The sequence below is a fragment of the Pseudophryne corroboree genome, chromosome 4, assembly GCF_028390025.1.
Source record: "Pseudophryne corroboree isolate aPseCor3 chromosome 4, aPseCor3.hap2, whole genome shotgun sequence".
NCBI classification, from domain to species: Eukaryota; Metazoa; Chordata; class Amphibia; order Anura; family Myobatrachidae; genus Pseudophryne; species Pseudophryne corroboree.
In genome coordinates, this window is record NC_086447.1 from 677,462,722 (window position 1) to 677,483,542 (window position 20,821).

General features: G+C 42.5%; 1 protein-coding gene across 5 annotated transcripts in view; it reads left to right on the forward strand.

Annotated features, from left to right (window-relative positions):
• The window catches only part of RGS17 (regulator of G protein signaling 17), a 155,797-nt gene that overhangs the window by 130,771 nt on the left and 4,205 nt on the right, over positions 1-20,821 (forward strand). For 4 of the 5 annotated variants that reach the window (XM_063917843.1, XM_063917844.1, XM_063917846.1 and 1 more), the window contains one exon: positions 640-874. In XM_063917843.1, the coding sequence (XP_063773913.1) occupies positions 640-874 (235 nt within the window). Of the gene's footprint in view, positions 1-639; positions 875-17,987; positions 18,364-20,821 lie in introns of those variants that run through there. The other variant, XM_063917845.1, reaches the window with a different exon arrangement.

The window sequence follows — 20,821 nt, forward strand, 5'->3', positions numbered from 1 at the left end:
AATTTTAGATTTATTTTTGCATTGTCATTTAGATTTCAGTTTGAACACATTTCCTCCAAATTTAAATCACTCTGCACATGTTACATCTGCCCCACCTGCAGTGCAGCATGGTTTTGCCCATTGTGTGCTTTGTTGCTTTGCTAACAAACCTAAATCAGGCCCATAGGTATCAAGTATGAACTGTTTTTGCATCTCATTTTCCACCTAATATATCTATAAAACACTTCACAATATGATCTTATTTATGCAAATAGTTTCAGATAATCATGGTGCTTTATTTTCTTGGTACAAAAAATCTTTAATATTTTATTGCTTAATAAATACGTATTAGCTTATTCTATAATTGTAAATGTATTGCCATTGTTACCCTTGCTACATTGTATTATATTATTATATTATATTATATTATATATATATATATATATATATATATATATATATATATATATATATATAATATATATTATACTACAAATATAGCATTTCACTGGTTCACTCAGCTTTCACTAGATCCTTCTTAAAGCAGTACATTATGGCTATCTGCTTATTGTTTACTTTCCAGCAAAGCAGAATCTTTCCTTATGATCACTGTAAATGCATGCATACACAATTTTGCTAATAAAGCATTTTGACTTTCAGCCAAATTCCTACTACAGAGGAAATTCTATCTTGGTCTCACAATTTTGACAAGATGATGAAAAGTCCTGCAGGAAGAAATCTCTTCCGGGAATTTTTACGCACAGAATACAGTGAAGAAAATCTCCTTTTCTGGCTGGCATGTGAAGACTTAAAGAACGAACAAAACAAGAAAGTCGTTGAAGAAATGGCTAGGAATATATATGAAGATTATATTTCTATACTTTCACCAAAAGAGGTACACTTCTTAAAAAATTATGATATGATGCATAGTAAAGGTGTAAACTAAACTAAAATTTTGGATTTCCAAAGGATACATCTATATTTATAGAGTGTTGTTTTGGGTTAAACTCACAAATATAACCTATTATAACCTATAATATATACCTATATACCTACCAGAATATATATATATATATATATATATATATCTATCAGGGGCGTCGGAACTGAGGGGGCAAGGGGCAGTTCGCCCCCCCAAATTTAGAGAGGCGCCAATCAGAGCCGGCCTTAGGAATCCCAGATTATAGTCCAGCCTGCCTCTCACCTATTATGGTGCGCGAACGGGGAGCGCTGGGGGATGGAGGGAGAGAGGAGGAGTAGAGTAGACAAGGGGAGAGACAGTGCAGCGGCAGCAGGGTGCGCAGTGCAGGAATGTGGGAGCATGGTGTGGGCGGAGCAGGACGGGAGCTGAGGGGGCAGGATCCAACAACTGCCATCCCTCCTCTGTCTCCTCACATGCAGAGCAACGGAAAAGTAGAACGAAGCACAGATGGAAGCGCTGATATACCAGTACCCGGCAGCGGCCGCAACTATGACAAAGGAGTGCCCCTGTACTAAGCTCCTCCAATGAGCTAAATTTCAGTATGAGCAATACTGATCTGCCCCAGCTTCTCACTATAGCTGTCTCTGCCCTACCCCAGGTTCCAGTATGTGTCAGCATGTATACCTTCCCCCCACTCCCAAAAGCTACAGTGTGTGTGCCCTCTTGTACTGTCCCAAGCCCCAGTGTGTGTACAGTATGTAGCCATGTCCCCCCCCCCCCCCACTCTTGTACTATCCCAGGTTGATAGGGAGGGAGAGGGAGGCAATGACAGGGAACTGCCCCCACAAGAGTGTGGTGGTGTTTGTCTAATGCACAAGGGATGTTACCAACTTACTACTGTGTGGGCAATATGTGTATGGGGCACTACTACTACTACTGTGTGGGCACTATGCACGAGGTACTACTACTACTACTACTGTGTGGGCAATATGTGTTTAGGGCACTACTACTACTACTACTGTGTGGGCAATATGCACGAGGTACTACTACTACTACTACTACTACTGTGTGGGCACTATGCACGAGGTACTACTACTACTACTACTACTACTACTACTGTGTGGGCAATATGTGTTTGGGGCACTACTACTACTACTGTGTGGGCAATATGTTTACGGGCACTACTGCTACTACTGTGTGGACACTATGTACGAGGCACTACTACTGTGTGGGCAAAATGTGTACGGGCACTACTACTACTGTGTGGGCACTATGTGTATGGGGAACTACTACTGTGTGGGCAATATGTTTACGGGCACTACTGCTACTACTGTGTGGACACTATGTACGAGGCACTACTACTGTGTGGGCAAAATGTGTACGGGCACTACTACTACTGTGTGGGCACTATGTGTATGGGGAACTACTACTACTACTACTACTGTGTGGACACTATGTACGAGGCACTACTACTGTGTGGGCAAAATGTGTACGGGCACTACTACTACTGTGTGGGCACTATGTGTATGGGGAACTACTACTACTACTACTGTGTGGGCAATATGTTTACGGGCACTACTGCTACTACTGTGTGGACACTATGTACGAGGCACTACTACTGTGTGGGCAAAATGTGTACGGGCACACTACTACTGTGTGGGCACTATGTGTATGGGGAACTACTACTACTACTACTACTGTGTGGGCAGTATGTGTACAGTCACTACTACGACTGTGTGGGCACTGTGTATGGGTACTACTACTGTGTGGACAATATGTGTACGGGTACTACTACGACTGTGTGGGGACTATGTGTATGGGTACTACTACTACTGTGTGGGCAATATGTGTAAGGGCACTACTACTGTGTGGGCACTATGTGTATGGGTACTACTACTACTGTGTAGGCAATATTTGTACAGGGCACTATGGTGTGGCATTATGTGAATAAGGAGCAATATGGGAAGGTGTAATGGGAATAAGGAGCATTATGGTGTGGCGTAATGGGAATAAGGAGCATTATGGTGTGGTACAATGGGAATAAGGAGCATTATGGCGTGGTGTAATGGAATAAGAGCATTATGGTGTGGTGTCTTGGGAATAAGGAGCATTATGGTTTGGTGTAGTGTAAAAACAAGGAGCAATATGGGGTGGTGTACTGTGAACAAGGAGCAATGCGGGGTGATGTAATATGAATAAGAAACAATATGGGGTGGTGTAATGTGTGACGTACTGTGTGACATAATGGGGAGGGGTACTGGGTCAGAGGTGGAACTAGCACCGGTGCTAGTGGGCACCAGCCAAAACCTTGCCTAGGGCATCAAATTGGTTAGGGACAGCTCTGGCGCAGATCATGTATGCACAATGCTCCTGCTCTTGACCGCACATCGCGCCTCCATTCCTCCTGTACATAACCGATGTGCAGTCAGGTGAAAGACCGCACATTACATCCTCCGCTCCGTGCAGTGAATGTAGTCACCCGCAGGAGCATTGTGCATAATGCTTAGCCCCTCCTACTCCCTGGTGGTCCCAAACTCCCGGCCGGCGACCAGCCTCACCTATAAAGCGACGTACTGCTGCTATGTGCCTGTCCCAAGCTCCTCCTCCGCCAACCGCAGCGCCTCCATCCCTGGAACTCCCGGCCCTTTTCTATTGTGCCTCCTTCTTCTCCTATCCTGGTACCACCTCCCTTTCCTCTGTGGCTCCGCCCCCAGGTCTGAGGACTCCTCAATCCTCACAAGGCACTGAAGGCAGGCACCACTGTTCTGCAGCATAGGATATCTGATTTCCGGTGCTGCTGTCATTGGTTGCAGTAAGAGCACCATAGCAACACCACAAGTATGTTGAAAGGTGGGGGTTGGGGGGTTGGGGGGGAGTTAAAGGATATATCATATAAATAATAAATATAAGGTTATTAACTATAAGGGGATTATTAATATTATGTGTGGGTAGTCATTATGGGGTGAAAGTGTTAAGATGAAGAGCTATTGCTTTTATTGGGGTTAAAGGAGAATAAATACTTATTTTGATTGTAATGAGGGAGGTAATGAAGGGGTTAATATATTAATTCAATTAATTGATTAGTGAGGGCTAATGTTGGTAATGAGATGGGACATAGTTAATATCCCGGCTGATGGGATCCTGGCGTTCAGGATCCGGGAATGCCGACAGTGCTCACCAAGGCTATTCCCACTCGTGGGTGTCCACAACATCCATGGAGTGTGAAAATGGCGAGCCAGAATGCCGCTGTCAGTATATTGACAGCCGGCATCCTTTCTGCCGGAATATCATTACCATCCCATAAGAATATACGGATGTAGCCACGCTCATCGTTGCCATATGCGCTGCACTGTGACTGTGGGGTCTATTTATTAAGCCTTGAATGGAGATAAAGTCAACGGAGATATAGTAACGGCCAATCAGCTCATAACTGCCATGCCACAGGCTGTGTTTGAAAAATGACAGTTAGGAACTGATAGACTGGTACTTTATAGAGCTGTGTGGCAGGCACTTTTTCGTGTTTTGTGTTTTGGCTTGGTTTTGCCAAAACCACCCTTTCGTGTTTTGGTTTTGGTTTTGGATCTGGATGATTTAAAAAACAACAACATAAAAACAGCTAAAATCACAGAATTTGGGGTTAATTTTGCTCCTATAGTATTATTAACCTCAATAACAATAATTTCCACTTATTTCCAGTCTATTCTGAACACCTCACACCTTACAATATTGCTGTATGACTAAGCTAAGCGACACAAGTGTGCTGCACAAACACCTGGCCCATCTAGGAGTGGCACTGCAGTTACAGATAGGATGGCCCTATTCAAAAACTAGTCCCCAAACAGCACATAATGCAAAGAAGAAGAAGAATTGCAATGAGGTAGTTTTATGACTAAGCCAAGCGACACTAACAATTAGGCCCATCTAGGCGTGGCACTGCAGTGGCAGACAGGAGGGCAGATATTAAAAAAAGGCCCCAAACAGCACATGATGCAAATAAGAAAAATAGGTGCAATTAGGTAGCTGGATGGCCAAGCTAAGCGACACAAGTGTGCGGAACAAACACCTGGCCCATCTAGGAGTGGCACTGCAGTTACAGATAGGATGGCACAAAAAAAAACTAGTCCCCAAACAGCACATGATGCAAAGAAGAAAAAGAGGTGCAAGATGGAATTGACCTTGGGCCCTCCCACCCACCCTTATGGTGTATAAACAGGACATGTACACTTTAACAAACCAGTCATTTCAGCGACAGGGTCTGCCACACGACTGTGGCTGAAATGACTGGTTTGTATGGGCCCCCACCAAAAAAGAAGCAATCAATCTCTCCTTGCACAAACTGGCTCTACAGAGGCAAGATGTCCACCTCATCATCATCCTCCGATTCCTCACCCCTTTCACCGTGTACATCCTCCTCACTGAGTATTAATTCGTCCCCACTGGAATCCACCATCACAGGTTCCTGTGTACGTTCTGGAAGCAATTGCTGGTAAAGGTCTTCCCGGAAGACTTTATAATTCATTTTGATGAACATCATCTTCTCCACATTTTGTGGAAGTAACCTCCTACGCCGATCGCTGACAAGGTTACCGGCTGCACTAAACACTCTTTTGGAGTACACACTGGAGGGGTGCAACTTAGGTAAAATAAAGCCAGTTTGTGCAAGGGTCTCCAAATTGCCTCTTTTTCCTGCCAGCATACGTATGGGCTGTCTGACATGCCTACTTGGATGCTGTCACTCATATAATCTTCCACCATTCTTTCAATGGTGACAGAATCATATGCAGTGTCAATAGACATGTCAGTAATCGTTGGCAGGTCCTTCAGTCCGGACCAGATGTCAGCTTTCGCTCCTGACTGCTCTGCATCACCGCCAGCGGGTGGGCTAGGAAATGTTATCCTTTTCCTTGCAGCCCCAGTGGCGGGAGAAATTGAAGGAAGAGCTGTTGACAGGTCACGTTCCGCTTGAGTTGACAATTTACTAACCAGAGAGAAAAAAGGAAAAGGGAACCTCTGGCGCTACTGGATAGGTTTTAGATAGTGAAAAACTCCAGTGGTGTTTTTATGTATAAAAAAGAATGTTTTTATTTTTTGAGAAAATATATATAAAAAAAAAATAAAAATTTAAATTGAGTGTGCAAAACAGCGGTATTAGAAAAACAATATTAACAATATTAAAAGGCATTAATATAATCCGTATTATCGAAAATGGTTGTTTAGATCTGATGCTATTTAAAACTGCTTATTGAAGATATATATGGTAAATATACATAGATAGAGAGTATAATTAGAGAGTGTAATTAATCTCAGTTGCATGTGGGACGGCTTTAAAAACTGTGAACACCATGCAACTGTGATTTCTTTGGCATTGTTTACAAAAAGTTTGCAACAGATAGAGGTTGATACATTTCTGACACAGTGTTCAAAAGTAGATGGATACTGTTGATGGAATGTTTCTCTGCTAAAGTTTTTTATAGTGCATGCACAGTCTCGTTAAAAGAGGAGAGGGGAGAGCTGTCTCTCCGTTCCTAGGATTGCTGTAATACCGTTCCTGTCTCATACAAAGAATGATTCCTTTTTGGTGTTTGTATTTAGCTGATGCCGAGAAACTCACATATCTTCGTCCCCTACGGGACTGGTGGGCTCAGTTCCGAGCGGTGGCGGGTCGTGTGTGTCTCTTTTCTCCGGAGCCGCGATGTTGCTGCAGGCGCCTGCAGTGCTGATCTTCGTGGAGCTTGAGCGGCCGGTGTCTCCCACGGGGGTCAGGATCTCCGGATCTAAGGCGGGTGTCAAGGGGGCGTGGTCCAACGCGTTTCACTCGGCTGTGGATGCCGTGCTTCGTCAGGGACTTTTTTTTATATATTTTCTCAAAAAATAAAAACATTCTTTTTTTATACATAAAAACACCACTGGAGTTTTTCACTATCTAAAACCTATCCAGTAGCGCCAGAGGTTCCCTTTTCCTTTTTTCTCTCTGTCAAAATAAGGAACACTCGAAAAGAATTCCTACCCCTGGAACCTAGGCTGCACGGACAGAACCACTTCACACACAGAACATCTATTGGAGGGAGCGCAGAACACACCCCCACCTGTATAATTTACTAACCAGCAGGTTTTTGCACCTCTGCACACTTGTGTCTGCTGGAAAGAGAGATACAACGTAGGCTTTAAACCTAGGATCGAGCACGGTGGCCAAAATTTAGTGCTCTGATTTCAACAGATTGACCACCCTTGAATCCTGGCAAAGCGAATGAAGGGCTCCATCCACAAGTCCCACATACTTTGCGGAATCGCTCTGTCTTAGCTCCTACTTCAATCTATCCAGCTGCTTCTGCAAAAGCCTGATGAGGGGAATGACCTGACTCAAGCAGTGTTTGAACTGAATTCACGTGTGGCAAGTTCGAAGGGTTGGAGAACCTTGCACAAGACGGAAATCATTCTCCACTGCACTTGAGTCAGGTGCATTCCCCCTCCTTTGCCTATATCATAGGTGGATGTATAGGCTTGAATGGCCTTTTGCTGCTCCTCCATTCTCTGAAGCATATAGCATATAGAGTGTTGAATTCCACCTCGTTACCACCTCTTGCTTCAGTTGATGGCGGGGCAGGTTCAGGAGTGTTTGCTGGTGCTCCAGTCTTCGGCACGCAGTGGCAGAATGCCGAAAGTGGCCCGCAATTTTTCATGCCTACGACAGCATCTCCTGCACACCCCTGTAATTTTTCAAAAAATTCTGTACCACCAAATTAATTGTATGTGCAAAACATGGGACATCGTGTTTTGGTTCAGATTTGTTTTTTTGTTCAGTTTAAAATCTATGAAAAAAGTGATAATCTTTGATTAAAAATTTATAAAACCCGCTAAAATCCTGTAATTTTTGCTATCAAAAACCCAAATTTTGAATTTAAAATCCAAAACCCGAATCGCAGGAAGTTCTGAGCAGGGACTTCGTTAGGATCTCCTCGGGATATCTGGGATTTGGTTTGGATCCACAAAATTCAGATGGATTCGGATTTCTGGAGAACCGAACTGCACATAATAAATACTTCACATCATTATAATCACATATGATCAAATCCAGTTGTCGAAGTTTGAAGTAGGTGTATGGAAAATTGAATAGAATGGCTGAGGGTCAGGGGTACACTTATAACCAAAGAACCTGTAGAGATTTTGATAAAGTAAAATTAATTTTAGAAATTAAACCAAAATATATAATACAAAATTATCCAATCTGTGTCCCCTATCGCCCCCGTGTCCATCCTCCTCTTCCCCATATCTGTTTTATTTAAAGTTTCCTTAGTGTCTCAAACATCACCCCTGCTCCTTTTACATCCTCCTTACCTTACTTACTACATACACCTCTTATACCCTCTATCCATCTTTTGCCCTGCACTTTTCACTTCCTCTTTCTCTCTCTCATCGCTGCACCCCACACTCCCTTTTTTCCTCTCTTACCCCTGAACCTCTCAATCCCTCTATCTATCACCCCTGCACCTCTCCCTCTCTCCCTCTCACCCATGCCACTTTCCTTCCCCTCCCACCCTCTCTCACCCCTGCACCTCTCACTGCCTCCCTCTCTCACCCCTGCACCTTTACTTCCCTCCCTCTCTAACCCCTGCACCTCTCACTTCCACCTTCCATCTCTCACCCCCTGCACCTCTCACTTCCTCCTTCACCCTATGAAACCTGCACCTCACACTCCCCTTCTATCCTCATGCAAGTCTCACCCCTGGGGGAGACAGAGTCAGTCATTGGGGAGGAAGAGGAACACATGGTGATGGCAGCCATGGGGATGGCATAGACACCAGCACCCAAAAGAAGGATGAGGCACTCATAGGGAGGGCAGGTGCTTTTATAAAAGTAAAACATAAAAAAGAAAGAAAGAAAGAAAGAAAGAAAGAAAGAAAGAAAGAAAGAAAGAAAGAAAGAATGAAGAAACAGGTTGAAATAGACACTCCAGGGGGAGGGGTACATACTGCGACTTGTAGAAAAAAAAAATACACAAGTACAAAAGATAATATAAAAATATGATAAAAGTCACAAAATGTAAAATGTATATACAGTAGCTCCTCTTAGATGGATTTAATGGGACCTGACAGTCACCGATGGTATATCTGGAGGAAGCAGGTCATGAGCACACTCACCCTAACTCTCCCTATCTTGCCATACTGGCGTGTGATCCAGGGAGCTCCCAGCAGTTACTCTGATGTTCCAACCCTGCTGAGTGTAGCGTGGACAGCCCCAAGTGACACAGCATTGCTGGGTTGTGTCAGATATGGCTCTCCTCTACTTCGTCTTACTTCCAGTTGAGGCTCCCGTAACTTGTATCCGTTTCTCTCCTAGATGTGTCTGCACAACAATTGTTGTGGCAGTATGCCATACCTCTGTATACCACCACTTCGAGCACTGATTAAATCGATATAAAATATTATATGAACATATTCTCTATAAGAAAAATGCATGAACTCATTAGCAATGTAAACCTAAAGAAAAGACACGGTGTAGATTTACTAAAAGTGGAGGGGCGTGGCTTGGACGCCATATTGAGTGGCTGCCTGAAGAGAGAGCTCATACTTTCATTGCTTAAAATAGGTTTTATACCCATTAGAATCCCTCTGTAATGCCCCTACACTACCCCTCTACCGTGATGAAGAATCGCTGTGGTGATTGAGCAGGTCCGCGGAATCGGGGAGCATGTCTCCGTGGCCTGTCCTCACCTATCGGGCCGGGGACTGTGGTGGCGGGGGCGGCCGGCGCTGCATTCGTCGGCTCGCTGTGGTGGTCTGGAGGAGATCTGGATGCGGCGGCTCGTGATGGGCCTGGTTTCCCGCACAGGAGCGGCCTGGGGCCGGTGGGTGGGGTGGGGTCTGCTGGGAAGCCCAGTGGCTGACGCTGCGGTGGCCATTTTAACTGGGCACTACAGGCTACAGATACCAGAATACACTGGACGATCAAGCAGCCTGGCAGGCGACATAAGCCCCTGTCTAGTGGCTGTAGTGCATGTATCCCCCTCAGCTGCCTCTCACCCACAGCAAGTTGTACCTTTTTTTTTTGCACCTTCACCTGCAGTGTTTTACTGGCCCAGGAGACGGAGGGGGGGCAGCCATCTTTACATTCCAGTGCATGCTGTTCTCCAGGCTCATAGCTGCAGATCTGCCCTATATGCTGGACCACTATACTAACTAACTGGGCTCCATTCTCAGTCTACCTGTAGGCTCCCACACTGCTAGTGGTTCTCTAAGGCAAACAGGCACAGCCTTCTGCTGCATCTCTTCCTACCTCATTGGTATATACATAACTCTGCCTTACCAAAGATCCTTAAGCTCTCCTATATTGCCACTGTGAATTCACTCTAAGTATTCCATCTTTGCCGCAATGTTTTTTACCGAATAATGCTGCCCTGATCACCTTATATCCCAACCCAGAGCTCTCTTCTTTATCAGTGGGTAATCTGATATTACTCTTTTGCTACCTATAACTACTAACTACAGAAAAGATCTTGCTGTATTATGAGTCGTATTGCACTGAAAGCTAAGAAAAAAAGGGCCTCAGGAAATTTCTCACCACTTTCTTCGACAAGAAAAGCAGCTCTTACCTCGATCTCCTAATAGTCCATCTCAGCCTCCCGTGATGGACCAATTGTCGTCACCTGCTACTAGGGGCGATATTCAGACCCTTCAGGCTCTTATAATGGACCTCAAGGGATCTTTTACCACTGCCCTGGAAAAGGCTGTAGGTGAACTGAAAGCAGATATGATGGACCTTTCATCCCATACCGCTTCTCTTGAAACTCAAGTAGATTTGGTCCAGGAAGTCCAAGAACATATTGGCAATAATATGAACTATTTCTACACCGAATTGGACCTCCTCAGGGACAAGAATGAAGATTTGGAGAATCGTGAAAGACGGAACAAACCTCCGTATTCGCAACGTCACGGAAACGGTGACCCCCGGTGAGCTAGGACCCTACCTCCTACGATTGTTTGCTCACCTCCTCCCGTCTGCGGATGCTTCTGCTTTTCAAATTGAGCGGGCACATAAAGCCCTACGGCCCAAACCGAAGGACACTGACCCCCCCCAGGGATGTAATCCTTAGATTCTTTTCCTTCAAGATCAAGAACTTGATCACTACGGCCAGTAGATCTTCTTGCTGTATTTTGTTTGAAGGAACAAAACTTCAAATATTTCAGGATCTGGCCCCTTCCACCATAGCGAAATGCAGGGACCTGTGCTCAGTGACTGCTCTGCTCAGAGAAAATGGATATAAATATAAATGGGGATTTCCGATTCATCTTCAAGTAGAGATTAAGGGGAAGCCCTATTACATAAAGACACCGGATGAAGGAAAGGATCTGCTTCGTAAATTGAACCTTAACTTATCCTCTGGTCCATCCCGCCAAGATGCTCACGCCCAGGATGCGCAGTCTTGAACATTCTTGATGCAGATCTATTTGTTGGTTTTCTGTTGTTTACTATTATAGGTTGTACGATATGTATTGTGCTCTGCACTGTTTAGGTACCCTACCATGCTCAATACTAGTTTCGCTATATGTTGATATTTCCTTTGGTTATAGTTAATACCCACTCTTTTCTAAAAAGTAATGTAGCATAAATGCTCTGGGTGGGATATGTTGGCCCACCTCCAAGCCTCATCACCCCCTATTTTAGGGATTATTGCATTTGCAGTTGTGAATTTGAATTTGTGATTCAGGTTTATCCCCGACTTTTGAATCCCACACTCGAGCTCTCCTCTTTTTATAGGAGCTCACTTGTTGTAGTTGTCAGCCTTATTTTTGGCTGTTTCAACTACTTCCCCACCCCTGTTTTTGCTTCACTTTTGTTTTCTAGTTGTGATTATATTATTCTAATACAGTTCAGACCCCCCCTTTTTTTTCTCTTCTCTTCCCCCATTCTCTGTCGTTTGACCATGCCGTTTACATGTCTTACCATTAACACTAAGGGCCTTAATACTCCACATAAGCGCTTTCACTTGTTCCATTCATTAAAACACCTTAGGGGCAACTGTATTTTTCTCCAGGAAACCCACCTCAAATCAGGGAATCATCCCTCCTTAGCCTCCAAACACTACCCGAATGTATATTATTCTAACAACGCCTCTAAACGGAATGGAGTGGCCATACTGCTCTGATCCACGTTTCGTTTCGTGATTTCTGACTCCAGAAGTTATTCCGAGGGCTGATTTCTTATCTTTAAGGGAAAATTGGGACATGAGTAGGTGACCTTAGCTAACATCTATGCCCCTAACTCAGGCCATTCCCAGTTTTCAATAAGTTTTTTAATATCCTCTCGGAATTTAGAAGTGTTAAAACACTTTTAGGTGGGGATTTTAGTACAGTCCAACTTCCCTCATTAGACAAATCTGGTACCCATGATGACAGGACCAAAATCCCGGGCTCTGCGGCCCTACGTAAACACATGGCTGAGGCTGGCCTATTTGACATCTGGAGATCCCTCAATCCCTCAGTAAGGGACTATACCTTTTATTCTAACCCCCATGACACCTACTCCCATATTGATCTTTTTCTGGGGTGTGCTTCCCTTTCACAAACTGCAATTCATTTCTCCATTTCTCCTAATTCATGGACTGATCACTCTATTCTCAAAGCTTCCTTTGGGCTCTTGGAGTCCTCCTCGGGAAGGCCCTCCTGGAGACTAAATGAAACCCTCCTGAAGCTCCCTCAGTTTCAGGATATGGTTAAAGAATGCTTGCAGGAATACTTCCGTCTTAATATGTCTGAGGATGTCCCTGTCCCCACGGTTTGGGAGGCACATAAGTCTGTGATTAGGGGACATATCATTCAATTCGCTTCTCACTGTAAGAAGTCTCAAGAAGCCCTGATTATATGTATTACCTCGTCCATCGCTTCTCTGGATCGAGAGCATAAGAGGACATTGTCCAAAAAGACTTTGTCTCAACTCTCCCAAAAATGTGAAGAGTTACAAATACTTCTTGCCGAACGTGTTGAGAGGAGTCTCAGATGGGCCAATCAAATGTTTTACGATAAGGGTAATAAAGCACATACCTTGCTAGCCCGTAGACTTGGAGCTAAACGGGCTTCACAGTCCATCTCTGTGATCAAAGGTCCCTCCGGTGCTCTGCTTTATAACCCTAAATATATTAATGGTGCATTTACTCATTATTATAAAGCTCTATATAATTTGTCTGCCCCGTCTGAAACAGAATATCATGTTCAGGGTATTCAACAATATCTGGACTCTTGTACGCTTCCCAGTATCTCTGAATCAATGGCCCGGACCATGGATGCGGATATCACAGAAGAAGAACTTGCCTCGGGCCTTAAGTCTCAGAAACCGTCTAAGGCCCCTGGCCCTGACAGTCTTCCTATGTCCTACTATAAATCGTTTGTGCAACTACTTTCTCCCCAGTTGATCCGTTTGTTCAGTTCCATTCTACATGGTGCCTCCTTCCATCCTGACTCTACTGTCTCTAGAATTATTGTTATTCCCAAACCTGGGAAGGACCCCTCTCTTTGCACTAGCTATCGTCCCATTTCCCTGATCAACACAGATCTTAAACTATTCGCAAGATCTTGGCCACTAGGTTGAATGTAGTTTTATCTTCTTTAATTCACCCTGACCAGGTAGGCTTCATCCCTCAGCGCCAAGCCTCAGACAATACTAGACGTGCTATAGATTTGATACATCACTCCACCACCCATAGGATTCCATCAGTGGTCTTGGCCCTGGACGCAGAAAAGGCGTTTGACTGCCTATTATGGCCTTTTATGTTTAAAACTCTAGCCTCAGTAGGTATATCAGGAAATTTCATGCAGGCTATAAAGTCCCTCTACTTGCACCCTTCTTCTACGGTGATGACCAATGGATTACATTCACCACGTTTTGCTCTGGGAAATGGGACGAGACAGGGGTGCCCCCTATCCCCTCTTATTTTTGCCATTTGCATTGAGCCATTGGCAGCTAGAATTAGAGCTAACCCTGATATTGGGGGCGTAAAGGTGGGAGATGAACAATTCAAGTTGTCTCTTTTTGCCGACGATATTCTCCTTACTTTGACTATTCCCTTAATATCGCTCCCCAACCTCCAATCGGAATTACAAATGTACGGCACCCTCTCTGGATACAAAATTAATAGCTCTAAGTTTGAAGCCATGGCTCTTTGTGTTCCCTCACAACAACTTTCTAGCTCACTACCTCTTTTCCTTTGATCTGGCGTCCTTCGGTGATTAAATACCTTGGCATTTCCATCACTAAGTCATACTCTTCTCTATACCAAGCAAACTACACCCCTATGTTTCAGACATTGGAAAAAGATGTATCGCGATGGCAGTCCCTCTTTATATCGTGGGTTGGTAGAATTAACACGATTAAAATTTATCTCCTCCCTAGACTGTTATATTTATTCCAAACTTTACCTATACCGATCCCGACTTCGGCCTTGGACTCCATGCAAGACCTCTGCAATCGCTTTATCTGGGCACACGGTAAACCTCATATTCGTAGAGCCATTTTGGCTAGGTCTGCCTCTAATGGCGGACTGGGTCTGCCAATACTCCGCTCTTATTACCACGCTGCTCAGCTGAACCATATTGTGTCTTGGCACTCCGAACCCAGATGTAAACGATGGGTAGATTTGGAAAATTCTATGTTGCAGATGGGTCGAGTGGATGACATACTTTGGTTACCCAGACCACTTAGACCAGCCTCGGCCTGTGAGACTCCGACCATACAATTTACTCTTAAGATATGGGATAAACTTCATCCTTCACTGGACCTAGCTCCCTTTCCCTCACCTATGTCCCCTATCTGGAATCATCCCCGGTTCCCCCCGGGATCGAATAGACATATGGCATCTTATTGGCGAAGTCTACACATTACTAGATTTAAACACGTAAAAGCTCAATTTGCTCCATCTTCATTTACTGACCTCCAAGCTATTCACCCAATCCCCACCTCTCGCCATTTTCAATATAATCAAATTATGAGCTTCGTCAATTCACAACTCCCCTCTAGTAAACTTCGGATGCTGACCCACTTTGAACGCATCTGCTCTCATTCAGTCGGCCACAAAAGTAATATATCTGTTCTCTATCATTCCGTCCTGGCTCCAGACCCTCCAGAATGAGATCCTTATGAACTGGCTTGGGAGTTAGATCTCCCGTCCAATTTTGACAACGAGGATTGGTCCACTATCAGGACTAGAAATGCTACAGCCTCCATCAGTGTAACTATCAGGGAGACATGTTATAAAGTATATACCCAGTGGTATTTGACACCCTCCAGACTTCACGTTATCTTTCCATTGATCTCGAATCACTGCTGGAGGAACTGCGGGGAGATCGGTACATTCCCTCATGTATGGTGGTTTTGCCCCAATAATTCAGATATTTTGGGAACAAGTGTGGGCGCTCCTTTCACAGGTTTTGGAATCTCCAGTTTCAGGTAACATGGCCATTGCATTGTTATGGGCTCCGACCCCATTGCTTAGCAAGCATCAAGACAAACTTGTAACTCATGTATGTAATGCAGCTAAATCCCTTATAGCCAAGTCCTCAGTGGTGCCTCCAACTACTGCCCTTTTGAATCATATCCATTTTGTTGCCTCAATGGAATATATCACGAGTTTACAAAATAACACGGTAACGTCCTTTCACAAAATGTGGTCCCCCTGGTTCCTTTTTCGCTCTTCCCCCCTCCCTGGCCTCAGCTGATATCCCTATGTTTTTGGATACTTTATCCTGTACGCCCATGAGATGTTGTCTTCTTTTGTGGTCTCTCTCTTTTTGTATGTTTTGTTGGTTTATCTACTAGCAGATTATTCTATTGATATTTTGCTGGATGTTCTATGTTTCTGTGTACTTTGTGTTGCTTTCTGATATTGCAATGCCTATATTTTACAGTACACTTGTTGTATTGCTTATTTGTTTCTTTCTAAAATAAAATAAAAATATTGTTTTAAAAATGAAGTGGAGGTATTGCTCATAGAAGCCAATAGAAACCATTCACATTCTAAATATTATTTTCTAGATGGACGATATAAGTGAATTTCATTGGCTCCTATGGGTACCACATCCACTTCTCCTTTCTAAATATTGGGAAATCTACCCCAGATTAGCTACACATTGACCATCTGTCAAAATGTGTTCAGTATAGTTACACCGATCACTACAGATTGAAGTTTAAAACATAAGCTTTTGAGTATAAAATGCACAATTAAACTATACAGCAAAACATACATATCCACTGTGAATACAAGCTTGTTTCTAAAATATAATAAAAATATAAATTATTTTTTTTACTACAAGATAATGTAGTATTGCATTTGCTTGTGGATTGATATGAGCTGGGGAGCCTGGCTTGCTAAAGACTATACAACTAGTTAGCCTTGCTTGCTAAAGACTATACAACTGGGTAGCCTTGATTACTGAAAACTATACAACTGGGTAGCCTTGATTCCTAAAGACTATACAGACTGTACAGACTATAATATAAAGAATATACTGTGGTAAATCTAAAGGTAAAGAAGATTGACATGTGATATACTCTACATTGATAAACTCTATATTGGTTTTTATTATAGATGTGCGCCTGACCATTTTTGCTGGTTTAGTTTTGGCTCTAATTCGTCGTCCTTTTTTTTTTATATTGACAAAAAAAAGCTAAAGTCACATACTGTAATTTGGGCCTTTTTTGTTCATAGAGTATTATTAACCTCAATAACATTAATTTCCACCTATTCTCACTCAATTTTAAACACCTCACAGCTCACAATATTGTTTTCATCCAGTTTAGGTTAAAAGGCTGCACCAAGCTAGCAGGCTGAGTAAGCTAAGTAACAGTGAGGTGAGGCCTAGCAACAAAAAGACGATAAAATAAGAATTAAAAAAAGATTGATTGATTAATGAATTATGATAGGCAACTGTATGGTCCACGTTATCTATATTGATGAATTCAACATAAACAAGTTGTACAATTAATAAGAATAATTATTTTTTACTTTTTTGCAAATGACAACTCACAGCAGCGAATCTTCCCACTTAGATTTATTATGTCAACAATAAAAGAATATTTTCAAAAAAAGATTAATTGATTGATTGACTAATTGTGGTTGGCATTGGTAACTGTATGGTTCACTAGGGTGGACACTGATGTGAATGAACTTTTCTCTTTGAGGCCTAGCAGCATAAAGACAAATGAAGAATCAAAAATAGATTGCTTGATTGTGGTAGGCACTGGCATATGTATGGTCCATATTCTCAATGTGGTGAGGCATAGTGGCAAAAAGACAATAAAAGAATAAGACAATCACCAATGCCCCCCAAAATGCAGCCCCTAGTGAAAATAATGCTATAACCAATAAAAATATCTATGCAAAAAAGACCATCCCTAGTCCCCCCTTAAATTACAGACCATTTTGATAAGAAAAGTGGTGCAAAATGGAATTGTCCTTGGGACCTCCCACCCATCTGTATGTTTGATATTAAAAAGGACATGCACAGTTTAATAAACCAGGCACTTCAGTGACAGGAACTGACACTTTTGTGACTGAAGTACTTGGATTGCTTGGGCACCCACTTTTTTAATTTGTTTTAACTTTTTTATAAACTGTTTTCACAAATGACACTGTGGAGTCACACCGCTTATGTGAACGTAGTGGGGTATAGCCTGCAAAGTCACTGTACTTGTATGTTATAGATACACAGTAGTCACAGTACCTGTATGTTATGGATACACAGTAGTCACAGTACTTATAAGTTATGGATACACAGTGTTGTACGGCCTGCAAAGTTAATGTACGTGTATGTTATGGATACATAGTAGTCACAGTACTTATATATGGATACACAGTAGTCACAGTACTTGTCTGTTATGAATACACAGTGGGGTATGGCCTGCAAAGTCACAGTACTTGTATGTTATGGATACATGGTGTGGTACAGCATAAAAGAAAAACAAAAATTAACTTTTTTTGCCTTTTTCAACTTTTTTCAGTTTTTTACTTTTCTTGGCTTTTTAAAAGTTTTTTAAAACTTTTATTAAAAAAAGTTTTTCTTTTTTTAAATTCTTTTAACTTTTTTTAACACTGGAGCAGATGGACACTGAACAGGTGCACCATCAGCACTGGATCGGATGGACACTGGACTGGTATGCCAGCAGCACTAGAGTGGATGGACACTGGATAGGTGCATTGGCAGCAATGGAGCAGATGGACACTGGATAGGTGCATTGGCAGCAATGGAGCAGATGGACACTGGACAGGTGTGTTGGTAGCACCGGAGCGGATGGACACTGGACAGCCACTTAATGAACACAGCACAGTCACTTTAGATGGACTCAGGCAGCATGGACATTTGTATATGGAGTCTGGACACAGCACAGCCACTTGTATGGATGGACACAGTACCGCCACTTGTCTGGAGTTTGGACACAGCACAGACACTCATCTGGACAAAGGGGGTAATTCAGAGTTGATCGCAGCAGCAAATTTGTTAGCAGTTGGGCAAAACCACGTGCACTGCAGGTGTGGCAGATATAACATTTGCAGAGAGAGTTAGATTTGGGTGGGTTATTTTGCTTCTGTGCAGGGTAAATACTGGCTGCTTTATTTATACACTGCAATTTAGATTTCAGTTTGAACACACCCCACCCAAATCTAACTCTCTCTGTACATGTTATATATGCACAGTGCACATGGTTTTGCCCAACTGCTAACAAATTTGCTGCTGCGATCAACTCTGAATTAGGCCCAAAGTACAGCCACTTGTATGGAGTCTGGACACAGCCTGGACACAGTACAGCCACTTGAACCAGCAGAGTACACTGCAGCACACAGAAGCGTGCCTGAGAACAAAGTGAAATGTCACTGAGTCACCACTACGGATCCCTTATATAGAATCCAAAACCCACAATAATCCGGAGCTGGGATGAGGACGTTTTGCATTGATTTGGAATTTATGTTTAATGTCTTTACAAAGTGCACACTCAAGAGCCTGTCATCCATTTTTTCTCTTTATATTTGTTAATATATTTCCTTCAAACTAAGATTGTTCCATAAAGTCTTTTAACATATCATATGTCACAGTTATATTTAGCATTGGATTTAGTGTTTCAGGGGTGTTGAGTCTTGTTCTTAAATAAGTTTTAGAAACCTAAGGGGCATTTGGATTTACAGATACATAACATCTTCTTTTGACACCAGGTAAAAGTGCTGCCATTTCATAGCTCATGTCATAAGATTTTTTTGTGTATTGTTAACACCAATCACAAAATGCCATGGCTAACCATATGGTTTGCTAATGAATCCTTCTTTATACAGGACAGTGGTTCTCAAACTGTGTACTGTGGCACCCTGGGGTGCCTCGGGACACTTGCAGAGGTGCCTTGGGTTGGTGATAGAGAACCAATTAAAATTATTTATGGTCAATGTAATAGACAAAACCAGTGCTGGTGGCTGCCATACATAAACTATGTAGACAAACAGAAGCAAATCTTGTCCCACACCACATAATGTAACCTAAGTATGACATATAAACACAATTTAGATTTCAGTTTGAACACACCCTACCCAAATCTAACTCTCTCTGTACATGTTATATCTGCCCCCCCTGCAGTGCACATGGTTTTGCCCAACTGCTAACAAATGTGCTGCTGCGATCAACTCTGAATTAGGCCCTCTGAATTAGTTTAATATATTTTTTTACATTTCCCAATAAGAAACTTTGGCCCTGGTGTGCCATGAAGAACGTTCTGATACTCTAGGGCGCCGTGATTCAAAAAAGTTTGGGAACCACTGATATAGGAGGTTGTGGTCACAAGAATAGTTTACACCAAGTGACAGATGTTGGCAACACTAACTGATTAAACATTTTGATTTCATTTTAAACTATTCATTTGGCAAAACTGTATCAGTGGTCTGAGCAGTGGTACTTGTCAGTCACTTGCAGAAAACAATCCACAAGCTGAATAACAGAGAAGTGCAAATGATTGACAACTACGGTACAGTAAAAATACTGAACCAGCACTTACTATGTTAAATTAGAGACTTCTGAAGATGGGTGGTATGTTATAAAACAAGACAATTTATTAAAATAGATAATTACAAAATCTAGCAGAAAATATCAGTGTCATATATGTGCAACAAACAATTCTGTATTCAGTAGCCACTGGAAAGTTCATATTATTTCCACTATTGGGTTTTAGGACGTATTCTAATAATATCTGTTAGTGTCTATATACAGCAAATAATGAACAGTTTTACCGAATTTAGGAAATCCTCAACAATCTCTGAGTATACTATGTCAGATGCTGTTGCTATGGGAAACATCCACACAGTGACAGCAGCTGCTAGTTAGAAGCCAAGTTGCAGAATAATCCCCAGATATCTCTCAGTAAAGTCTGTCAGATGTTGTTTCTGTGGGGAACCTCCACAGGTTTTTTGCAGCTGGGAAAATAGGCTCCAATAGAGCAAAAGGTTCATCCAGCTTGTATTCAAATAGTGAGTGTTAAAATCCAAGTGGCATTTATGCATTTATGCCACTTGGATTTTAACACCCACTGTTTGGATACAAGCTGGACCAACCTTTTGCTCTATTGGAGCCCATTTTCCCAGTTGCCAAAAACCTGTGGCGGTTACCCACAACATCTGACAGACTTTACTGAGAGATAGTTGGGGATTTCCTACATTCTGTAAAATGGTTTCTCATTTGCTGCATATGGACACTAAGAGATATTATTATAATAGGTCCTAAAACCCAAAAGTGGAAATAATACATACTTTCCAGTGGCTATTAGATACAGAATTGTTTGTTGCACATATTTGACATTAATATTTTATGCTATAAATTATAAATACTTATTATGTTTTAATAAATTGTTGTTTTATAAACTACTATCCATCATCAGAAGTCTCTAATTTAACACAGAAAG